Source organism: Phocoena sinus, chromosome 5 (assembly GCF_008692025.1).
Source record: "Phocoena sinus isolate mPhoSin1 chromosome 5, mPhoSin1.pri, whole genome shotgun sequence".
In the NCBI taxonomy this organism is placed as follows: domain Eukaryota; kingdom Metazoa; phylum Chordata; class Mammalia; order Artiodactyla; family Phocoenidae; genus Phocoena; species Phocoena sinus.
The window spans coordinates 37,103,910-37,125,726 of NC_045767.1; the positions used below are offsets into that span (position 1 = coordinate 37,103,910).

General features: G+C 44.7%; 1 protein-coding gene across 1 annotated transcript in view; it reads right to left on the reverse strand.

The window, feature by feature from the left end:
• The window catches only part of STK32B (serine/threonine kinase 32B), a 356,081-nt gene that overhangs the window by 25,941 nt on the left and 308,323 nt on the right, over window positions 1-21,817 (reverse strand). The window contains exon 7 of the mRNA XM_032631757.1: window positions 11,444-11,547. Within this exon, the coding sequence (XP_032487648.1) occupies window positions 11,444-11,547 (104 nt within the window). The remainder of the gene's footprint in view (window positions 1-11,443; window positions 11,548-21,817) is intronic.

A 21,817-nucleotide genomic window follows, 5' to 3' on the forward strand; every position in this document is an offset into this window, starting at 1 on the left:
ACTCCTTTTGAATTATGGTTTTCTCAGGGTATATGCCCAGTAGTGGGATTGCTGGGTCATATGGTAGTTCTATTTGTAGTTTTTTAAGGAACCTCCATACTGTTCTCCGTAGTGGCTGTACCAATTCACATTCCCACCAGCAGTGCAAGAGTGTTCTCTTTTCTCCACACCCTCTCCAGCATTTATTGTTTCTAGATTTTTTGATGATGGCCATTCTGACCGGTGTGAGATGATATCTCATTGTAGTTTTGATTTGCATTTCTCTAATGATTAATGATGTTGAGCATTCTTTCATGTGTTTGTTGGCAATCTGTATATCTTCTTTGGAGAAATGTCTATTTAGGTCTTCTGCCCATTTTTGGATTGACTTGTTTGTTTTTTTTGTTATTGAGCTGCATGAGCTGCTTGTAAATTTTGGAGATTAATCCTTTGTCAGTTGCTTCATTTGAAAATATTTTCGCCCATTCTGAGGGTTGTCTTTTGGTCTTGCTTATGGTTTCCTTTGCTGTGCAAAAGCTTTGAAGTTTCATTAGGTGCCATTTGTTTATTTTTGTTTTTATTTCCATTTCTCTAGGAGGTGGGTCAAAAAGGATCTTGCTGTGATTTATGTCATAGGGTGTTCTGCCTATGTTTTCCTCTAAGAGTTTGATAGTTTCTGGCCTTATACTTAGGTCTTTAATCCATTTTGAGATTAATTTTGTGTATGGTGTTAGGGAGTGTTCTAATCTCATACTTTTACATGTACCTGTCCAGTTTTCCCAGCACCACTTATTGAAGAGGCTGTCCTTTCTCCACTGTGCATTCCTGCCTCCTTTATCAAAGATAAGGTGACCATATGTGCGTGGGTTTATCTCTGGGCTTTCTATCCTGTTCCATTGATCTATATTTCTGCTTTTGTGCCAGTACCATACTGTCTTGATTACTGTAGCTTTGTAGTATAGTCTGAAGTCAGGGAGCCTCATTCTTCCAGCTCCGTTTTTCGTTCTCAAGATTGCTTTGGCTATTCGGGGTCTTTTGTGTTTCCATACAAATTGTGAAATTTTTTGTTCTAGTTCTGTGAAAAATGCCAGTGGTAGTTTGATCAGGATTGCATTGAATCTGTAAATTGCTTTGGGTAGTATTTTCACAATGTTGATTCTTCTAATCCAAGAACATGGTATATCTCTCCATCTATTTGTACCATCTTTAATTTCATTCATCAGTGTCTTATAATTTTCTGCATACAGGTCTTTTGTCTCTTAGGTAGGTTTATTCTGAGATATTTTATTCTTTTTGTTGCAGTGGTAAATGGGAGTGTTTTCTTGATTTCACTTTCAGATTTTTTATCATTAGTGTATAGGAATGCCAGAGATTTCTGTGCATTAATTTTGTATCCTGCTACTTTACCAAATCCACTGATTAGCTCTAGTAGTTTTCTGGTAGCATCTTTAGGATTCTCTATGTATAGTATCATGTCACCTGCAAACAGTGACAGCTTTACTTCTTCTTTTCCGATTTGGATTCCTTTTATTTCCTTTTCTTCTCTGATTGCTGTGGCTAAAACTTCCAAAACTATGTTGAATAAGAGTGGTGAGAGTGGGCAACCTTGTCTTCTTCCTGATCTTAGTGGAAATGCTTTCAGTTTTTCACCATTGAGGATGATGTTGGCTGTGGGTTTGTCATATATGGCCTTTATTATGTTGAGGAAAGTTCCCTCTATGCCTACTTTCTGCAGGATTTTTATCATAAATGGGTGTTGAATTTTGTCAAAAGCTTTCTCTGCATCTATTGAGATGATCATATGGCTTTTCCTCCTTCAATTTGTTAATATGGTGTATCACGATGATTGATTTCTGTATATTGAAGAATCCTTGCATTCCTGGAATAAACCCCACTTGATCATGGTGTATGATCCTTTTAATGTGCTGTTGGAGTCTGTTTGCTCGTATTTTGTTGAGGATTTTTGCATCTATGTTCATCAGTGATATTGGCCTGTAGTTTTCTTTCTTTGTGACATCCTTGTCTGGTTTGGTATCAGGGTGATGGTGGCCTCACAGAATGAATTTGGGAGTGTTCCTCCCTCTGCTATATTTTGGAAGAGATTGAGAAGGATAGGTGTTATCTCTTCTCTAAATGTTTGATAGAATTCTCCTGTGAAGCCATCTGGTCCTGGGCTTTTGTTTGTTGTAAGATTTTTAATCACAGTTTCAATTTCAGTGCTTGATTGGTCTGTTCATATTTTCTATTTCTTCCTGATTCAGTCTTGGCAGGTTGTGCATTTCTAAGAATTTGTCCATTTCTTCGGGTTATCCATTTAATTGGCATAGAGTTGCTTGTAGTACTGTCTCATGATCTTTTGTATTTCTGCAGTGTCAGTTGTTACTTTTCCTTTTTCATTTCTAATTCTATTGATTTGAGTCTTCTCCCTTTTTTCTTGATGAGTCTGGCTAATGGTTTATCAATTTTGTTTATCTTCTCAAAGAATCAGCTTTTAGTTTTATTGATCTTTGCTATCGTTTCATTTCTTTTTCATTTATTTCTGATCTGATCTTTATGATTTCTTTCCTTCTGCTAACTTTGGGGTTTTTTTGTTCTTCTTTCTCTAATTGCTTTAGGTGCAAGGTTAGGTTGTTTATTCGAGATATTTCCTGTTTAAGGTAGGATTGTATTGCTATAAACTTCCCTCTTAGAACTGCTTTTGCTGCATCCCATAGGTTTTGGGTTGTCGTGTCTCCATTGTAATTTGTTTCTAGGTATTTTTTGATTTCCTCTTTGATTTCTCCAGTGATCACTTCGTTATTAAGTAGTGTATTGTTTAGCCTCCGTGTGTTTGTATTTTTTTTACAGATCTTTTCCTGTAATTGATATCTAGTCTCATAGCGTGGTCGGAAAAGATACTTGACACAATTTCAATTTTCTTAAATTACGAAGGCTTGATTTGTGACCCAAGATATGATCTATCCTGGAGAATGTTCCATGAGCACTTGAGAAAAATGTGTATTCTGTTGTTTTTGGATGGAATGTCCTATAAATATCAATTAAGTCTATCTTGTTTAATGTATCATTTAAAGCTTGTGTTTATTTATTTATTTTCATTTTGGATGATCTGTCGATTGGTGAAAGTGGTGTGTTAAAGTCCCCTACTATGAATGTGTTACTGTCGATTTCCCCTTTTATGGCTGTTAGTATTGCCTTATGTATTGAGGTGCTCCTATGTTGGGTGCATAAATATTTACAATTGTTATGTCTTCTTCTTGGATCGATCCCTTGATCATTATGTAGTGTCCTTCTTTGTCTCTTCTAATAGTGTTTATTTTAAAGTCTATCTTGTCTGGTATGAGAATTGCTACTCCAGCTTTCTTCTGATTTCCATTTGCATGGAATATCTTTTTCCATCCCCTCACTTTCAGTCAGTATGTGTCCCTAGGTCTGAAGTGGGTCTCTTGTAGACAGCATATATATGGGTCTTGTTTTTGTATCCATCCAGCCAGTCTGTGTCTTTTGGTGGGAGCATTTAATCCATTTACATTTAAGGTAATTATTGATATGTATGTTCCTATTCCCATTTTCTTAATTGTTTTGGGTTTGTTATTGTAGGTCTTTTCCTTCTCTTGTGTTTCTTATCTAGAGAAGTTCCTTTAGCATTTGTTGCAAAGCTGGTTTGGTGGTGCTGAACTCTCTCAGCTTTTGCTTGTCTGTAAAGGTTTTAATTTCTCCATCAAATCTGAATGAGATCCTTGCTGGGTAGAGTAATCTTGGTTGTAGGTTCTTCTCCTTCATCACTTTAAATATGTCCTGCCAGTCCCTTCTGGCTTTAAGAGTTTCTGCTGAGAGATCAGCTGTTAACCTTATGGGGATTCCCTTGTGTGTTATTTGTTGTTTTTCCCTTGCTGCTTTTAATATGTTTTTTTTGTATTTAGTTTTTGACAGTTTGATTAATATGTGTCTTGGCGTGTTTCTCCTTGGATTTATCCTGTATGGGACTCTCTGTGCTTCCTGGACTTGATTAACTATTTCCTTTCCCATATTAGAGAAGTTTTCAACTATAATCTCTTCAAATACTTTTTCAGTCCCTTTCTTTTTCTCTTCTTCTTCTGGAACCCCTATAATTCGAATGTTGGTGTGTTTCATGTTGTCCTAGAGGTCTCTGAGACTGTCCTCAGTTCTTTTCATTCTTTTTTCTTTATTCTGCTCTGCAGTAGTTATTTCCACTATTTTATCTTCCAGGTCACTTATCCGTTCTTCTGCCTCAATTATTCTGCTACTGATCCCATCTAGAGTATTTTTAATTTCATTTATTGTGTTGTTCATCGTTGCTTGTTTCATCTTTAGTTCTTCTAGGTCCTTGTTAAATGCTTCTTGCATATTCTCTATTCTATTTCTAAGATTTTAGATCATCTTTAGTATCATTATTCTGAATTCTTTTTCAGGTAGACTGCCTATTTCCTCTTCATTTGTTAGGTCTGGTGGGTTTTTCTCTTGCTCCTTCATCTGCTGTGTGTTTTTTTGTCTTCTCATTTTGCTTACCTTACTGTGTTTGGGGTCTCCTTTTTGCAGGCTGCAGGTTCGTAGTTCCGGTTGTTTGTGGTGTCTGTCCCCAGTGGCTAAAGTTGGTTCAGTGGGTTGTGTAGGCTTCCTGGTGGAGGGGACTAGTGCCTGTGTTCTGGTGGATGAGGCTGGATCGTGTCTTTCTGGTGGGCAGGTCGACGTCTGGTTGTGTGTTTTGGGGTGTCTGTGGACTTATTATGATTTTAGGCAGCCTCTCTGCTAATGGGTGGGGTTGTGTTCCTGTCTTGCTAGTTGTTTGGCATAGGGTGTCCAGCACTGTAGCTTGCTGGTCGTTGAGTGAAGCTGGGTGCTGGTGTTGAGATGGAGATCTCTGGGAGATTTTCGCTGTTTGATATTATGTGGAGCTGGGAGGTCTCTTGTGGACCAGTGTCCTGAAGTTGGCTCTCCCACCTCAGAGTCACAGCACTGACTCCTGGCTGCAGCACCAAGAGCCTTTCATCCACACGGCTCAGAATAAAAGGGAGAAAAAGTAGAAAGAAAGAAAGAAAGAGGATAAAATAAAAGTAGGATAAAATAAAATAAAAGTAAGATAAAATAAAATAAAGTTATTAAAATAAAAAATAATTATTAAGAAAAAAATTAGAAAAGAAAAGCAAAAAACGGATGGATAAAACCCTAGGACAAATGGTGAAAGCAAAGCTATACAGACAAAATCTCACAGAGAAGAATACACATACACACTCACAAAAAGAGGAAAAGGGGAAAAAATAATAAATCTTGCTCTCAAAGTCCACCTCCTCAATTTGGGATGATTCGTTGTCTCTTCAGGTATTCCACTGATGCAGGGTACATCACGTTGATTGTGGAGATTTAATCCGCTGCTCCTGAGGCTGCTGGGAGAGATTTCCCCTTCTCTTCTTTGCACAGCTCCCGGGGCTCAGCTTTGGATTTGGACCCGCTTTTGCGTGTAGGAAGCCTGAGGGCGTCTGTTCTTCGCTCAGACAGAACGGGGCTAAAGGAGCCGCTGATTCGGTGGCTCTGGCTCACTCAGGCCAGGGGGAGGGAGGGGCACGGATGCGGGGTGAGGCTGCGGCGGCAGAGCTCGGCGTGACGTTGCACCAGCCTGAGGCGCGCCGTGCGTTCTCCCGGGGAAGTTGTCCCTGGATCCCGGGACCCTGGCAGTGGCGGGCTGCACAGGCTCCCCGGAAGGGAGGTGTGGATAGTGACCTGTGCTCGCACACAGGCTTCTTGGTGGCGGCAGCAGCAGCCTTAGCGTCTCATACCCGTCTCTGGGATACGCGCTGTTAGCTGCGGCTCGCGCCCGTCTCTGGAGCTCCTTTAAGCAGCGCTCTTAATCCCCTCTCCTCGAGCACCAGGAAACAAAGAGCGAAGAAAAAGTCTCTTGCCTCTTCGGCAGCTCCACTTTTCCCGGACTCCCTCCCGGCTAGCCGTGGTGCACTAACCCCCTGCAGGCTGTGTTCATACCGCCACCCCCAGTCCTCTCCCTGCGCTCCGACCGAAGCCCCAGCCTCAGCTCCCAGCCCCGACCGCCCCGGCGGGTGAGCAGACAAGCCTCTCTGGCTCAGACCTGTTATTTTAACTGTTAGAGCTGAGCTGGGCCTTGGGGATCATCTCATCCGATGTTTTCCCCCCCGAATCATTTTACTCAAAATCCCAAACATAGAACAGATGAAAGGGAATAACAGTTCCCTGGGCTATTTAAACCTCCAAAGCCTGGAGAAACATTTTTTTCCTGTATGAACTGTTGAATCACCTCTTCAGGGTCCTACACTTCCAGGAAACACAGCTTGAAAACCCCTCCCTTTATGGAGATATAAAACCTGGAGGGGCGAGGTCCCAGAGTTCATTTCCCCCCAGGTTTTTGACTCCCAGCTCAGGGCTCTCTCTGTTTGCTTTACTGAGGGACAGAAAGGCGGTGCTCAACCCAAGGGCTGCCTCTCTCCCTTTCTTGGGTTAGTATACCAACAGATTCCTCATCTCTGTGGTTGAGCCCACCATCCGGTGTGTACCCAGCAGTTCTTAGCTCTGCTCCAACCTCTAGGAGCGCCATACCCCTTCCTCTATTAGCCATCACCCATACCTTCTCTGTCTACTGAACCCTAAGGAGAAGTGCTGACAGAGGTCAAAGGCAAGGGTAACACCACGTGAGGCAGGTGGCTGGGGGGAAGCAGAGAGGCACCATAGCGTGGGCTCTTAGGGCTCCACCCCCTGCTGCAAGGCCATGGGCCAGTGATCTGACGTTCAGAATCTCATGTATTTATTTATTTTTAAGAAACTTGACTTTATCCATCTGTTATTTAGTCAGCAAATATTGTGTCCCCAAGGTATACCAACCTCTGCTCTAGGGGCTGGGGAATACGTTAGTAAATAAACAACAGAAAATTCCCCACCTCATGGAGTTTACATTCTAGTGTGGGGACATAGACGATCAAAATACGTAAAATAAATATTGCATGGTGTTACGTGTCTTAGAGAAAAAGGAGGGCCTGAGGTGTCTGTGGGCGGGGGAAGCAGGGGAGTTGCAACTTTATTTTTAAACATTTTATTAGCGTATAGTTGATTTACAACATTGTGTTAGTTTCAGGTGTACAGCAAAGTGAATCAGTTATACATATACATATATCCACTCTTTTTTTAGATTCTTTCCCTGTATAGGTCATTACAGAGTATTGAGTAGAGTTCCCTGTGCTATACAGTAGGTCCTTATTAGTTATCTATTTTATGTAATGGTGCGTATATGTCCAACCCAATCTTCCAATTTATCCCTCAGTAAGTCAGACAGAGAAAGACAAATATCATATGATATCACTTATCTGTGGAATCTAAAAAAAGGGTACAGATGTACTTATCTACAAAACTGAAATAGAGTCACAGACGTAGAAGACAACGTTTGGTTACCAGAATCTCCTTTAGTCCCCTTGGTTACTCTGTGGCAGCGGTTCCCAACCGGGGATAATCTGTCCCTCCAGGGGACATATGGCAATGTTTGGGGACATTTTGGTTGTCCTTACTGGGTGGCGGCAAAGTCCTGCTGGTGTCTAGTGGGTAGAGGCCGGGGATGCAGCTAAACATCCTACAGTGCACTGGGCAGCCCCCATCACAAAGCAGTACCCAGTCCCAAGCGTCCGTAGAGCTGAGGCTGAGGAACCCTGTGCTTTGCAACCACTGTTCTCCCCATCTGATAGACAAGAAACAGGCTCACCCCCAGACATTCAGAAACTGTGCAACAAAGCTGGGATTTGATCCCCAAAACGTGTGATTCCAAAGCCCAGACTCTCACTTGACCACCATGCTGTCGTTTCCATGGACAGCACCACACTACCTACAGAGTGAAGCCGGTGCCTCCAGCTGACCTCAGTCAGGGTCCTTTCTAGACAGCCCCCAGACTGTCTTTCTGACTGCTGGTCAGTCTAAGATGTTTGCTGTGTCAGCCTCAGCTGCCCTTCCCGGTCTCTGCTCACGCGGTTTCCCAACCAACTCATATATGATCCCCCTTAACGCTTCCTCCCTCAGAAATTCTTCCCTGCTCCTCTAAGAAGAAGTCATCAGCATTGTCTCTGCAGCTGCCTGTCTCAGAATCATCACCACGTGCACATTTATGTAGCAGTTAGCATCCCTCCAGTGTGCTGGACGCCGCGTGTGCTCCGCCTACGTTTTCTCCTGGAATCCCCACGGTGACCCCGCAGGCCGGCCTCATCATCCCCATTTCATGAGGGAGGAAGCCAGGGCTCAGATGAGTTAAGTGACTAAGGCGGAATCACAGCATCAAGGAACACGGGTTGTGGATGGGAGCCCGGACCTCTGCTCACCGGGCCAAGGACCTCCCCACTAACGGTCAGCAGCCACATGTGACTCAGCTCCTCTCCCAGGGCCTGTCTCCACCTTGAGAGGTGCTAAGTTGGAAAGGATGCAGACCTGCCAGCAGGCCCCCGGCATGGGAATCAGAGACACCAGGGGAGGGGAGCTGACATTGACCGAGTGCCGACCCTTTATCGGTCACAGAGCTGGGTAATTTGCATCGTCAGAATCACTTTATATTCACAGCCACCCTGTTGCGTAGGTGTTACTATTATTATTATTTTCTCAGTTAACAGATGAGGATTCTGAGCATTTGGTCTGTCTATTGGCCTTGGTTAAGATCACAGACAAGGTGCCTGGTAGAGCCAGGGTTTGAACCTGTGAATTCTGCTAAGATCCTCTTTCTGTGTTACGAGGAGGCAGCTTTCAGTTGAGTAAGAGGAAAATCTTTCTAGCCATTAGGGCTTTAAAAAAAATGAAACACGTTCTTTCTGGATATAAGAGCCCTGTGCATGCGGAGGAAAACCAGTGGACAGGTGGGTGACACTGCCAGGGAAACCATCAAGGAGCCTGGTAGGTGGGGAAACAGGCGCTGGGTAAGACCTTTAAGTCCCTTTTCTGAGTCGGTGGATGAGAAACCTCCCTTTCCTCTCTGTCCCCATGGGGTTCTCTTCAGGGGGTGTGGTCACAGTCCCTGAGACAACTGTGCTCAAAAGGGAACTCTCCAGGTGGCGCTTTCTTTTTGTTTTGCATCTTTATTGGAGTATAATTGCTTTACAATGGTGTGCTACTTTCTGCTTTATAACAAAGTGAATCAGTTATACATATACATGTGTTCCCATATCTCTTCCCTCTTGCGTCTCCCTCCCTCCCACCCTCCCTATCCCACCCCTCTAGGTGGTCACAAAGCACCGAGCTGACCTCCCGGTGCTATGCAGCTGTGTGGCGCTTGTTGAGTCTTTTTTTTTTTACTTAGCAGGTCTCAGGGTGAGAACTGAGATCCTTGTTTGGGCTCATTGGAAAGTTGGGTACAAGTTACTCCCCTCGTCTGGGCTACAGGATCCAAGCAGGCTCACCAAATTCTCTGCATTGAAATTTCAAGCCCACTTGATGACACTCCACTCCTCTGCTCTCCTGATAGAGCATTTCGGGAGAGATGTCTCTTTCTGCTCTAAGACTAGAGCATGCCTGGGTCCCTGGCTAACATACCATATTAATACCTTCAATCTCCCACTTTTCATTTCTAATGCTTTCCAACTCTATGATCTTACAATATGTGTTAGAAAATTCCCATCATGACTTTTATCTTTTGGAGGTAAGGAGCCCCCTGGATCCTGAGGGAATCAAGGAACAGGGGGGTGATCACCTATCAGGGATGCTGTCACTGACATGATGGAGGAATTTCAATGAGGAAGGATAACTTCTAAATTCACACAGTCCATGGAAAAATATGAGTGTTTTTCAGTATAGCTTTTGGACTAAATGTGATCGTTTCCAGGATTAAAAAAACAGAATAAGCTATTTGCATAAACCCATTGTGTTTCAAGTCAAAGACGAACAGACCAAGATATCTGGGAGACAGAGTCACACCAACCCATGACAGGCATTCTTGTTCACTCTGTCCCCACACCAAAGGCCCGATCCCACCATGTGACCCTCCCTCTTCTATTAAAAGTGGCATTTGGATCCCTAAGCAGAAAACTCAGATACATTGAAAATGAAACGTTTTATTTTGAAGCCCTTGGGGCTTTTTGCCAAGTCATCATCTTTGACTGTTCTGACTTGTATTCTGGCAGAGAATACACTTTCTGCTGGCAAATGACCAATCGTGCTTAGGCCGACTGCTTGCCAAGGTCATTTGTATGATTGATTCCGTGATAAACATCATCCGGTTATGTCTGTGTTCTCTGGTTCATACAAGTTTCATGGGGACCCTCATGTCCCCTCCTGGAGCATGTATATTAAAGAACCAGTACACGACAAAGGAACCAACCAGGGAGGTGGGGAGAGATGAATTGTTTTCATTCAGTGCCCGAGAAAACTCACAAGTTCATATACATATTTTTTGCATTCTAACAACATCATGTACTGTAGTATGTTTTTGAGGAATTCGGGGGAAATCACTGAGATCAAGAGAGACCCCAGTTGCTTGAACCACACGGTGATAACTAATAACACTCACATAGCTTGTATGGTTTTCACACAGCTGCCATCATTCATTCCCTCATTCATTCCCACCAGTTATCACTGTGAACTGGGGGCTCCTGCCCTCAAGGGGCACCGTCTACCCGCCTTAATATGCATATATGCAGATGACCGTGAGACACTGTTAAAGCAGCATCCAGTGGGAGGCACTGACTCTCTACGCTGTGTGCTGGGTGCTGGAGCTATAAGGTGAGTTATACGCAAACTGAGTGTCCCAGTCTAGGGGTGCATCGATCCCAGGATAACTTCAGCACCACAGAATAGACTGAAAGGATGTTCCTATCCCCATTGTATGAAGGGGAAACCATGGTTCTGAGAGGTTAGATGGTGTCATTTTCAAATGATACTTGTGTAAGAAAAAAAAAAAGCCTCGAAATTCGTTTGTCATAATTCTTTCTGCTAAAATAAAACTGAGTTATTAGTTGCCAAATAGTTCCATTAGTCATCTTCAGCTTTTAAATTTAAAAGAAATAAAACAAAAATACGTACTGAATGCCCCATTTTTATAGGACACTGAGCTAAGTATTCAGGGAAGGTTGGAACTAAAATAACAACAACAAAAAACCAAGCTGGAAAGCTGGGCACGGGCGCGTCATGTTGTGGGTTGAAAGAGGACAGCGTTTGAAATCATGACACCAAGATGCTTTGGGTGTTTGAGCTGCCACGGATCAGCTGCTGAGCTTCACACAAGACCCTCCCCCTCTGGACATCCCTGTCCCCGTGAGTAGAATGAGGGGCTGGACCAGAAGCTTGTTAAGAGCTTTCTAATGCTCAGGACCTTGGAGTTGGCACACGGGCAATCAGGACTGCCACCCAGGGCCGGCATGGTGCACATCCAGCGGCAGGGCCATTCCACCCCACCCAAGCCTGGTAGAAGCTGAGCCCCCCACTTCCACAGCCCTCGCGTTCACCACACAGGCGGACATCTTACCCAGCCCCGCAGCAGCTCATAGGCCGTGACACCCAGGGACCACCAGTCAACAGGGTAGGAGTACCCAGGGCCTCCGTCCACATACACCTGGAACACTTCCGGGGCTGCCAAAGACAGAACAAAAGAACGTTACTGCACGTCTCACTTTCCACTCATTGCCTCTTACAGAGAGGACACGGGGCCAGAAACCCAGCTTTTTGGATGGCAAAGCCAGTATTCCATCTGCTATGCCACGTGGTTTCTGCACTCCGTAAGTCACGAGATGGCTAGAGAACAAGGTGCAGGCATCACAGGAAACACTGGTGTGACACCTGGGACAGGATACAAATGGGGCAACCCAAGTGTGCTGTGGAGGGTGTTCTGTCGGGGAGGGTCAGGGAAAGTCTGGGGAGGAGGAGGGTTCGCTAGAGCATGAATCACGGTCACAGCCTGGGGATTAAAGTCTGAGTTAAGAAGAAACTGCACCCCCAAGGGGCTAAGAACCTTGCTGAATGTCATTCTGCTCTGGCACCAACACCAGGTCAGGTGTCCTAACAACTAGGATGCTCAGAGCCCTCTGTGCCTGGTGCCTGTCTCAGGTACGGTTTTATTTTAGCGTAGGTGGGATCGAATATGAAATATCCAGGATAAGTAAATGCACAGGGACAGAAGACAGGTCGTGGGTTGCCAGGGGCCGGGAGGGGGGATGGGGAGCAACTGCTCACTGGGTTTCCTCTGCGGTGATGAATGTTCTGGAACTAGACAGAGGTGGTGGTTACACAGCATTGTGAATGTACTAAATGCCACCCTGTTTGAAAACAGTTCATTTTACGTTATGTGAATTTCACCTCAATAAATGAACAAGTGGAGGGTGGAGGCCCGTGGGTGATGGATCCTCACTCCTCAGGGGGCTGCAGCTGTTCCAGGGTCCCCTGGCCCTGCTGCTTCCTAAGCTAAAGGGTGGTGGGTTCATCATTACCTCACCCCCAACTCATCAGGCCAGGAGTTGCATCTCCAGCTCTAATTGTTCATATTGGCTTCCAGGAAAGTCTTGGGAAATGTGGATCATTTCTAGCAAATTAATTTGTAGATATAATTCCATTTTACGGGTGTCAGAGCAGCCAAACTCTCTTGCAGGGAACCAGGACATGCTGTGTTTAAAGACATCTCGACTCAATTTTCAGACTGGCATTCAGACGGCGTGGGATTGGGGAGGGCTGGATGAGGCAGATGAGGGCAGACATGGATGCTCAAATCTGGGCTCTGGATTGGCAGCTGGACCACTGAACCTGACCAGCGGGCAGATCTCAGCTGCCCTCTAGAGACCCTCTCCATTTACTTTGTATTTTCTAGCACTTTCACCCGAGGGTTCTCCTTTCCTCTTCACAACAACCCTCAGGGCCGTGTTATCATTTGACACATTTTACCGAAGAGGTTCAGAGAGGGACAGCGGTGCACAGGAAGTTACACAGCAGGGAAGTTCAGAGCTGAGGTGCGCCTTATACACTGGTCAAATCCCAGTTTGAAATAAGGTTCGTATCAACATTTGAGTACAGAAACATACCCAGTCTACGTTGGGGAAGATGTGATTGAGAGTTTGAGGAAATGTCCCTTTGGGTAATTTGAGCTTCCCAAAGGAAGCAACATGGTGTGATGGGAAACAGGAAGAAGGTCAGTGGGGCTGGAGCTGAATTAACAAGTTCTATTTGCCTCGGTTTTGTAAAACATGAACAAGAATCAACAGTGTGTTCACAGGGTTCTTAGGAGGATTAAGGAACAACGCAGGCTGACAGCTAAGCCGGATGCCCGGCTGGTCTATTGTGAGTGTTCCAGGAATCTTGGGCGTGGTTTTTATTACTAGAATTGTCATTCAAACCTCCTCTTCCGATCGTGCTCAGCCTCGCCACGGTCCACCCAGTCAGCCTGGGAGGTGTGATAAACTTCACCGTCCTCAGCCTCTTGACTATCCGTCTACAGACCCGCTGAGTTTGGCATTTCTGGCATCTTTCTGTCTGCCCCTTCCTATGGATCCTAGATCAGCCTGAATGCAAAGGTGGCAATCATACCTGTTCATTAAACATCTAGTGAGAAAATATTTGATTCCCTAGCAGCTCCAGGCACTGAGCTGTGCTATTCTGCATCCCACTGGGAGCCTGAGGCTGAGCTCCAACCCAGCGGGGCCTCCTTCCCTGCACCCCAATCTGTGTACTTGTCCTTCTTCCCTCCGTGCTGAGGGTTCCAGGACAGAAGGAGCCACATCATGCTGGTATGTGCATGTGTAGATGTAATTCTACAGAACCAGGGCCTCGACAGCTGCTGGCCCAGCCCGTGTGCTCAGTGAGGGAGGCAGGGATGTGCCCAGGAGTGCAGGCGAGGCTGCGTGCCCAGGTGTCCCCATAAATCCTTGTGGCGCCTGGCAGCCCCATGCCCAACTGGAATTCAGGGTAGAAGCAGCAGCTGACCAATTCCGTCCTGGCTGTTGTGACCAACCAAGTGACAAACGTCTGCAGCCTGTGACCCCACTCCCAGAGAAGGTGACAGTCTCTCCTCCCTTGCACAGCTGGGGCTGAGAGAACATAAACAACCTTTATGTCACAATCCGTATGCCACCAGAACGGCTGCTTTAGTGGCCTGGATCAGTGATTAGAGGCGAGGGCATCATACAGGATTAGAGCTTGAAGGACAGGTACAAGACACATACCTGTCACCATCATTTCAGGTATGAATGAATGAGTATGGAAACTACAGTTTGCCAGGTGCTTTGTTAAGGATTTTACACGTACTACTTCTCTTCATCCTCCCAACCGCCCAATAAAACAAGTCTACAATGATCTCCACGTTCCAGATGAAGAGGCAGAGACATGAAGGGGTGTAGTTGGGTGAAGTGTCCCCAAAAGATAGGTCCAAGTACCTGTGAACGGGGCCTTATTTGGAAATAGGGACTTTGCAGATGTAATTAATACAGACGTCAGGATAAAGCCATCCCGGATTCAGGGTGGACCCTTCCTAGATTCAATGGCTGATGCCTTTCTAAGAGAAAGAAGAGGTGGATTTGAGAGAAAGAGGAAGCCGTGGGAGAGGCAGAGCCTGGAGGGATGCGGCCACAAGCCAAGGAAGCCCTGGAGCCCCCGGAACCTGGAAGAGCCTCTCCTACACCTCCGAGGGAGCACGGCTCTGCAGACACCTTGATATTGAACTACTGGCTTCCAGAACTGTGAGTGAATGAATTTCTGTTGCTCCAAGCCACCGCATTTGTGGGACTTTGTTGTGCAGCCCTAGGAAACTAGTAAGAGGGGCTGGGAACTTGCTCCAGGTCAGCCAGCTGGGATGGCAGAGCTGGGATTAGCCTCTCTCAGTATCTGATTCCAAAGTCCTTTCTCCTATACCGAGGTGACTTCCAGGGGTGATGGACTTACCTGAGGATGGGTCCTAATGAAAGCTGCTACCTTCCTTCCCTCTGTCCCAGAGCCTGGCACTCAGCCAAGTACATGGTAGGCACTTAATCAATGCATGTCAATTTCACCCTGGTACCACATTGCTTGCCTGCTTCAGAAGTAGAGACAGCTCACAGCCTAGGACTGTCAGCATGGCAGAGGTGCAGGGTCCCTTGGAAACCATCTTGTCATCATCCCCTCTGTGTTAGAATTGGCCACCAGGCTTGAGGGGCGAGAGTGGCTTGCCTCGGCCACAACTCACCAACTCAGGGCTCAAGTCAGAACTCCTGGTCCTGACTTCCAGGTTCAGGGAGTTCCCATTATTGGAACAGTTAAATTCAGCCATCAATGCCAGATGACTCTCCCTCCTCAGCTCCTGTATCCCCTTTGTCCTCTTCGCCAACACATGGCCCTTGTTCAGATCCCCATTCCCTCCTCCTGGTCTCCTGCACTAGCTTCTCCACCCATCCTCTGGCTTCCAGAGTCTCCTTCTCCAGTCCGTCCTTGCTTCTGGGGGAGTTAGCTTTCTGATATGCAACTCAGACCACGGCAGTACCCTGCCTCAAGGTCTTCCTATCACGATGGCTGTTTCACAATCTGTATTCCTAGGAATGCCACCAGCCATGTTAGGCTCATAGATTTTGGAGGAGAAATGATTCTGAGGTCAAACGTGTCTGGGAAATGACGAGGTTCAATTGCGTTCTTTCTTGTAGACTTCTTAGCGCCTTTAATGACTCAATAGCAAGCATGGTTTGGAAATTTATTAGACTTGATCCTGGAATCTTTTTGATTTTTCAGTGGAACAGTACAAAGTACTAGGGCTGGAAACCCATGTGGCCTAGAGGGTGGTTTAAATTCTGTAGCCCCTCAGCTCCTACCTGTAGATCTTCTAAGCTGTATTATGGCCTAGGAGTTGCCCATGGCCACCTTGGGCTCCAGCTGCACACGCTGCTTGCCGTTCCTAGAACACCCTGTCTGTACATCTGTCTCTTTTTCTCTCCCCTAATCCACCAGGTTCTCTCACAAAGGGTGCAGCTTCAGAGTTACCACTTCTAGGAACCAAATACGTACCATTCTGCAGGCTTCTTTACATCTGTCATGTATTCCTCAAAATACATCTCTGCTATTATCATTTTCTTATCATTCCCCTCCCTCCAGACTAGATTAGAGCTTCCTCTTTATCCCCACCTCCCCCAGGCATCTCTTGATTTTTACATTCCGGCTGCATTTTTGCTTATTTGTTTGCTTCTTGCTAGACTTTAAGCTCCCTGAGGGCAGGGACGGTCATGTTCTCCCCGGCTCCCCAAGTCTAGCCTGGCATGAAGAAGACACGTGGGCAAGGTTTATTGACTGACTAAATAAATGAATGGTCGTATTTTAAAAAAGCAAACAACACCAGTACAGCCCTCGCTACGTGCCAAGCCCTGTTCTAAGTTCTTGACACACTGTTAATAAAAATAGCTCATCTCTCTGGAGCATCTGTCATGCACCAAACTTTGTTTTAAGAGTTTAGCAGGTATTAACTCATTTAATCTTCACCATGACGTGCAATTTGGCTAGCTGCAGCTGAGTCTCACTGAGGAAAGGACCAGGAGGTTCTGGGCTGATGCTGGCAAGGCTAGGACTGGGGGTTCCCTGGAGCAGAGTGAGTGATGAAGGAACCCTGAAGGGGGAGCCCAGGACAGCAAATGACAAACCAAGCAGATAGCTGAAGTTGGCTATGGTCTCGCCCAGAAAGGACGTCTAGGGTCCAAGGTCTGGGTACACCTGCAGGGGTGATGGATAAATGAAATTTCCCAAGGTCTTCCAGAAAGAAAAACAACTAAAACTTCTTGCAATGCCCTGGTGGGGTAAGGGCCAACCCTGAGTCTATTTTGAGCCATTGGAAATGCCCACTGTAACCATCACCATCATGCACAGAACAGTCATGCGAGCTTTCTAGGGCACAAAGATTCCTTCATGATCACCCCCACCCGTGCTCAAAGCACCCTAAGCCCCAGATGAAGAAACAGATGCACAGAGAGGTAAAGGGGCAAGTTCAGGGCCGTGGAGACAGCAAGTGGAAGAGCATGGACTGGAAAGCTGCTCTTAACCACTTTCAAGGGGCGCTCAATACAACTGTTCCATTATTATCATGAGCAGTGGTTTTCTTTACAACACCAAGAGCTGCATTATCAATGTGGCCATTTGTTGAGCATCTACCATGTGCTAGAAGCTCTTCAAGTTTCTTTACATATATGATTTACTCCTCAGGAAAGCTAACATTTACGGAACACTTTCTATAGTTTCACATGCATTATCTCATTTTATCCTCAGAAGGAACTTGAGAGGCGAGTACGATCATGATCTCCATCTGAGAAAGCCAGGCTTGGAGAGGTGACACAGCTACCGTGGCTCCGAGCCTCATTCGAACCCAGGCCTCCCCCATTCTCTGGGGTCATCCAGAATGACGACCAGACCTTGCCCTGTCTCCTTCAAACTCCAGACATTACACCATCTTTATGTATATGCTGAAACTGAAAATAATGTATCATAAAACAGATATACATATACACACAACATATGTACTCTATATGTTCTATACGCCAAAATCTCTCCATGGTCAGTGCATTAAATCTGTGAATTCAATTGGAACGAAAATCAAGAGTATTTACAAAGGTCCGGGTATTCTAAAATTAGGAAATTAAGGTTTCAACATAGTCCAAAAGAAAAAAAAAACCATGTGGTTCGCCATTAACATGCACATTAATAAAAGTGGCTGTTGAGTTACATTCCCCAGCAACACCTGTTTCCTTCCACGCTACATCCCCAGGAACTTCCACGGTGTGCATGCACGTTGCACGCTCCATGGATAGTTGTGAGCCCACGAATGAATACACTGGGGGGAAATCGGCCTGCACGGAAGCTGCTTCCCCAGCACGGCCCAGTGGCATGGATAGATCAGCCCCACTTCCCACTAACCTTTTCTACCAGTAGCTGAGCAATTGTGTCAGTGCAGGTTTTAAATGGAAAGTGAGTCTGGATTCCAAGGGACGTCAGAGAATTGGCCTTCCAGAAAAGCAAGAACATGGGGTGTCGTCTGAAAGAGATCACCCCGAGGCAGTGTAAATATGCATGTGGTGGGCTGTGCCCCCTATCCTCACCACACAGAGCTTACTTCCTCATTAGACTAAAAATATGGAGAAAAACCACAGAAACCACCTAAGTTATAATTATTGGTCTGATGCTTTAGCTCTGTGAATATTCCTGAAGGCTTTGATGGCTGCAGTGGAGTACGACAATGCTATTCAATGTCTAGCTTACAGGCTGACTGGCTTCCAGGATCGGTTTCTACAGGTAATCGCATCCTTCTGGACTGGGAACATAGAATTACCGCATTTCAGCCTAGAGGGGACCTTCAAGGTAATTTCCTTCCTCCCCTACCTTTTGTAGGTGAGGAAGCCGAAGCCTATTGGAGGAGTTCCATGGCTTCCAGCCCAGCTGGGACCAGAGCCCAGTTCTCCTGTCCACTGAGCCTTTCTGTGGCTCACACATCCCGGCTGGCAGGATGTGCCAGATCTGGGCACCTCTACCTAGAAGCCCCACACAGGCATGGCATGTTCAATCTGTCCAAGCCAAACTCTCCCTCTCCAACTGCCCCTTCTCCTGGGTTCTCAGTCTCTGTTGATGGGCTGCTCAGTCGTGCAAGTCAGAAACGTGGGAGGCTCATGGACCCTGCCCCTCGTCCAGCCTATGTTTTGGATCATGTGATTAATTCTCAAGACTCATCATTTTTCCCTTCCAGAATCTTCCTCTCTTCTCTGGTCCTTTTTCACTTCTGCTCGGACTCATGACAGCTCCTCCCCTACCCCAGCCTGGGGCCCTGTAATCCCACTACGCTTACTCCTCAAACACCTTTCTAAGTCAGTAGAATCAGTGGAACGGAGAGACGGAAGGTGTGAGTGTAGTGGTTATTCAACCTGAACCTGAACCCCAGCTCCCAGGCTTACTGCCACAGTGGCCTCAGGCAAAATGCCTAATGTCTTATTTGTACCTTGGTTTTCCTCGTCTGTTAAAAGGAATAACGATGTCTGCTACATCAAGTTATTGAGAAGAGAAAATGAAGCACAAAGTAAGTGCTCAATAAATGCAACCTAACATTGTTGTCATTGTATTATCATTCACATGTTCAAATCACTTAATTAAAATCTTTCCAAATTTTTCTATTTACTGTAGAATAATGGTCAAACTCCTTAGCATGAAAAATTCCTAAAAATACGTTCCAACCTCCTCGTATTTTGGCCACTATCTTTATTATAGCCATTGTGCCAACTTCAAAGAATAGGACACACTTTATGTTTAATCTTCTATGACTTGCCTGGTAACCGTTACCTTATTTTTTATACTCATGAACTCCTACTCATACTTCAAAACCCAGACCAAATTTTACACCTTCTGTGGAGTGTTCTTCAAGTCCCTTCCTGTTTCTCAGTTCCCTTCTTTTCCCCTCTCTTGAACAAGTACATCAGTGTTCTGGATTCTCACCAAACCCTTGTTGGTTCCTCCCTTGCAGCACTGATCATGCCGTACTGTAATTAAGGATATACATGTCCACCGTTCTCACTGGCCTGTGAGCTCTTTGAATAGGGGTATGACTAAGTCATGGTCAAAACGTCAGGGATTAGCACAAAGCTATATGTGAGTCATTTAGAACAAGGACTGACACAAAGCAAGTTCCAAATAGATGTGAGCTAGTTATTATCACATCAATTCATTATTGAATGGGAAATGAAGTGCACACATAAATGAAAGACCAACTCACAAACGTACATGTTGTACATGTTCCCCCAAATGATTCAAGAGCTCCATCATCATTCTTTGATTAGAGTGTGTGGAAAAGCTTTGGAAAGCAGAGATGAGCAGGGTGCCTGGCCTCTGTCTGGATCCCTTGGGGGCAATTCATGTTTCTTTGGCTTTTTATCTTGGCAAATGAACTCAGATATTAATTTGAGATGAAATGAATCTGCTGCATCAGTCTGATAATTGCTTTCTATCTGGTGATGCTGGTAGTGTTAATAATAACAGAAGAGTCATTTCATTAAGGTATGTAAGACGCTGCTCAGGTGTGGACCAGTAGGACCTCACCTGTCTGCATGAGAAAAGGAACAGCAGGGAAAGTTTAACTGGCTGAGAAGCTCTGATGAGGTACAGAAATTAATGATGCCCCAGTACCAGAAAACTACTTCATGTTAGATGTGTCAGATTAAATTAGTAAATTAAAAAAAGAAGACCCTTGGAAAGTTTTCAGAGAGAATGATGGAAAGTGCTAACTGAAAGCACAGGGTTAGAATCAAGTGCATTTTACACGGTTAATATGTGAAATGGGTGATAAACATCTAAACAGCATATTAGGCCGATGGAAAAGTTCATTTAGATAGTGCTACTCTCTTAAAGGATTCCAAGATCTCTGTTTATCTAAGGCCCATAATGTTCATTAAAATTTCCCACTGTCAAAAGCTTTGGTGGGTACACAAGTACCATGTGATCTGGTCCCGCCATGTCTCCAGGCTCACTCTCCTTGCCTACTTTGTTCAGGCCAATCTAACTTCCTTATGGTTCTTTCGATGTGACAAGCTCCTTTTTGCCTCAAGGTCTAGGCAAAAAGTTGCTATCTCCTGCAGTGCTTTTCCACCTGCTGTGCTGAACAACACCTACTCGTCCTTTACGACCTAGATGAAAAGTCACTTCCTCAGCAAAGTTATCCTGACCCCTCCAATCTAATCATCTATCCCATCAGCGCCTCTCTTTTTCCACCATAATCCTTATAAAGACCTCAAACAATTCTACTCTGTTTAAAATACAGGAGTTGGAAAGAGTGTCACTCCCAGACTAACAGTGAGAAAAAGCTAGATCATCTATGAAACCATAACTTTTCTTGAACTCAACTAGTCTGAAATTTAAGGAAAGACGGGTGCCTTCGAGAAGGTTTGGGATGTGAATCCTGGCTTACCTTGGGAAGAGCATGGGAAGAAAACAGGGCTGCCATAGAAGAGAGTAAGGAGACTTAAATTAAGATGCTTAATTTAACTGAATTGCTGAAGGTTGTATAAGAACTTAAGTGAGAGAATAGAACTATTGTTTGTCCAGATACAGGAGGAATTTGCCTTACTCACAGACTCCTCTCTACATACCCTCACTGGGTACTCATGGCAAAGACTGGGCACAAAGCCTCTTCCTTATATGAAAAGGCAAAGGATAGAAAAGCCAAAATAATTTTGAAAAGAAGAAAAAAGTTGAAGGACGCTCACTACCTGAGCCGAGTATTATTATGAAGTGAAAGCAAAAGTATGAGATTAGTCAAAGCAGAAACAAGTAGATCAATGGAACAGAATAGAATCCAGAAACAGACCCATGCATTTATGGTCAATTGAGTTTTGATGAAGTTGCAAAGCCAGTGCAATAGAGAAAGAATCGTCTTTTCAACAAATGCTGGATGTAACAATTGGACAGCCCTTGTAAATCAATGAAAATTCACAACACATTCGAAAGTGAACTCAAAATGGCCTATAGTTCTAAATGTAAAACCCAAAAGTATAAAACTTCTACAAGAAAACAAGCAGAAAAATCTTTGTGACCTCATGTGAGGGAGGAAAAGATGTTTAGAATGACACCCCATACATGATCAATAAATGAAAAATAAAAAATTGGACTTCATTTGAATTTAAAACATCTGCTTTTAAAAAGATGCTATTAAGGTAACAGAAAGACAAGCCACTGACTGGTGAAAATATTTGCAAATATATCTGGCAAAAGACTTATAACCAGAATATATAAAGAATTATCAGAACTTAATAATAAAAAACAGATGACCCAATAAATTAATGGGCAATGATTTGAACAGATACTTCACAGAGAAGGTATTTGGATGCAAGCAAATAAAACTATATTCAACAGTTTGTCAGTTTCTTAAAAAGTTAAATGT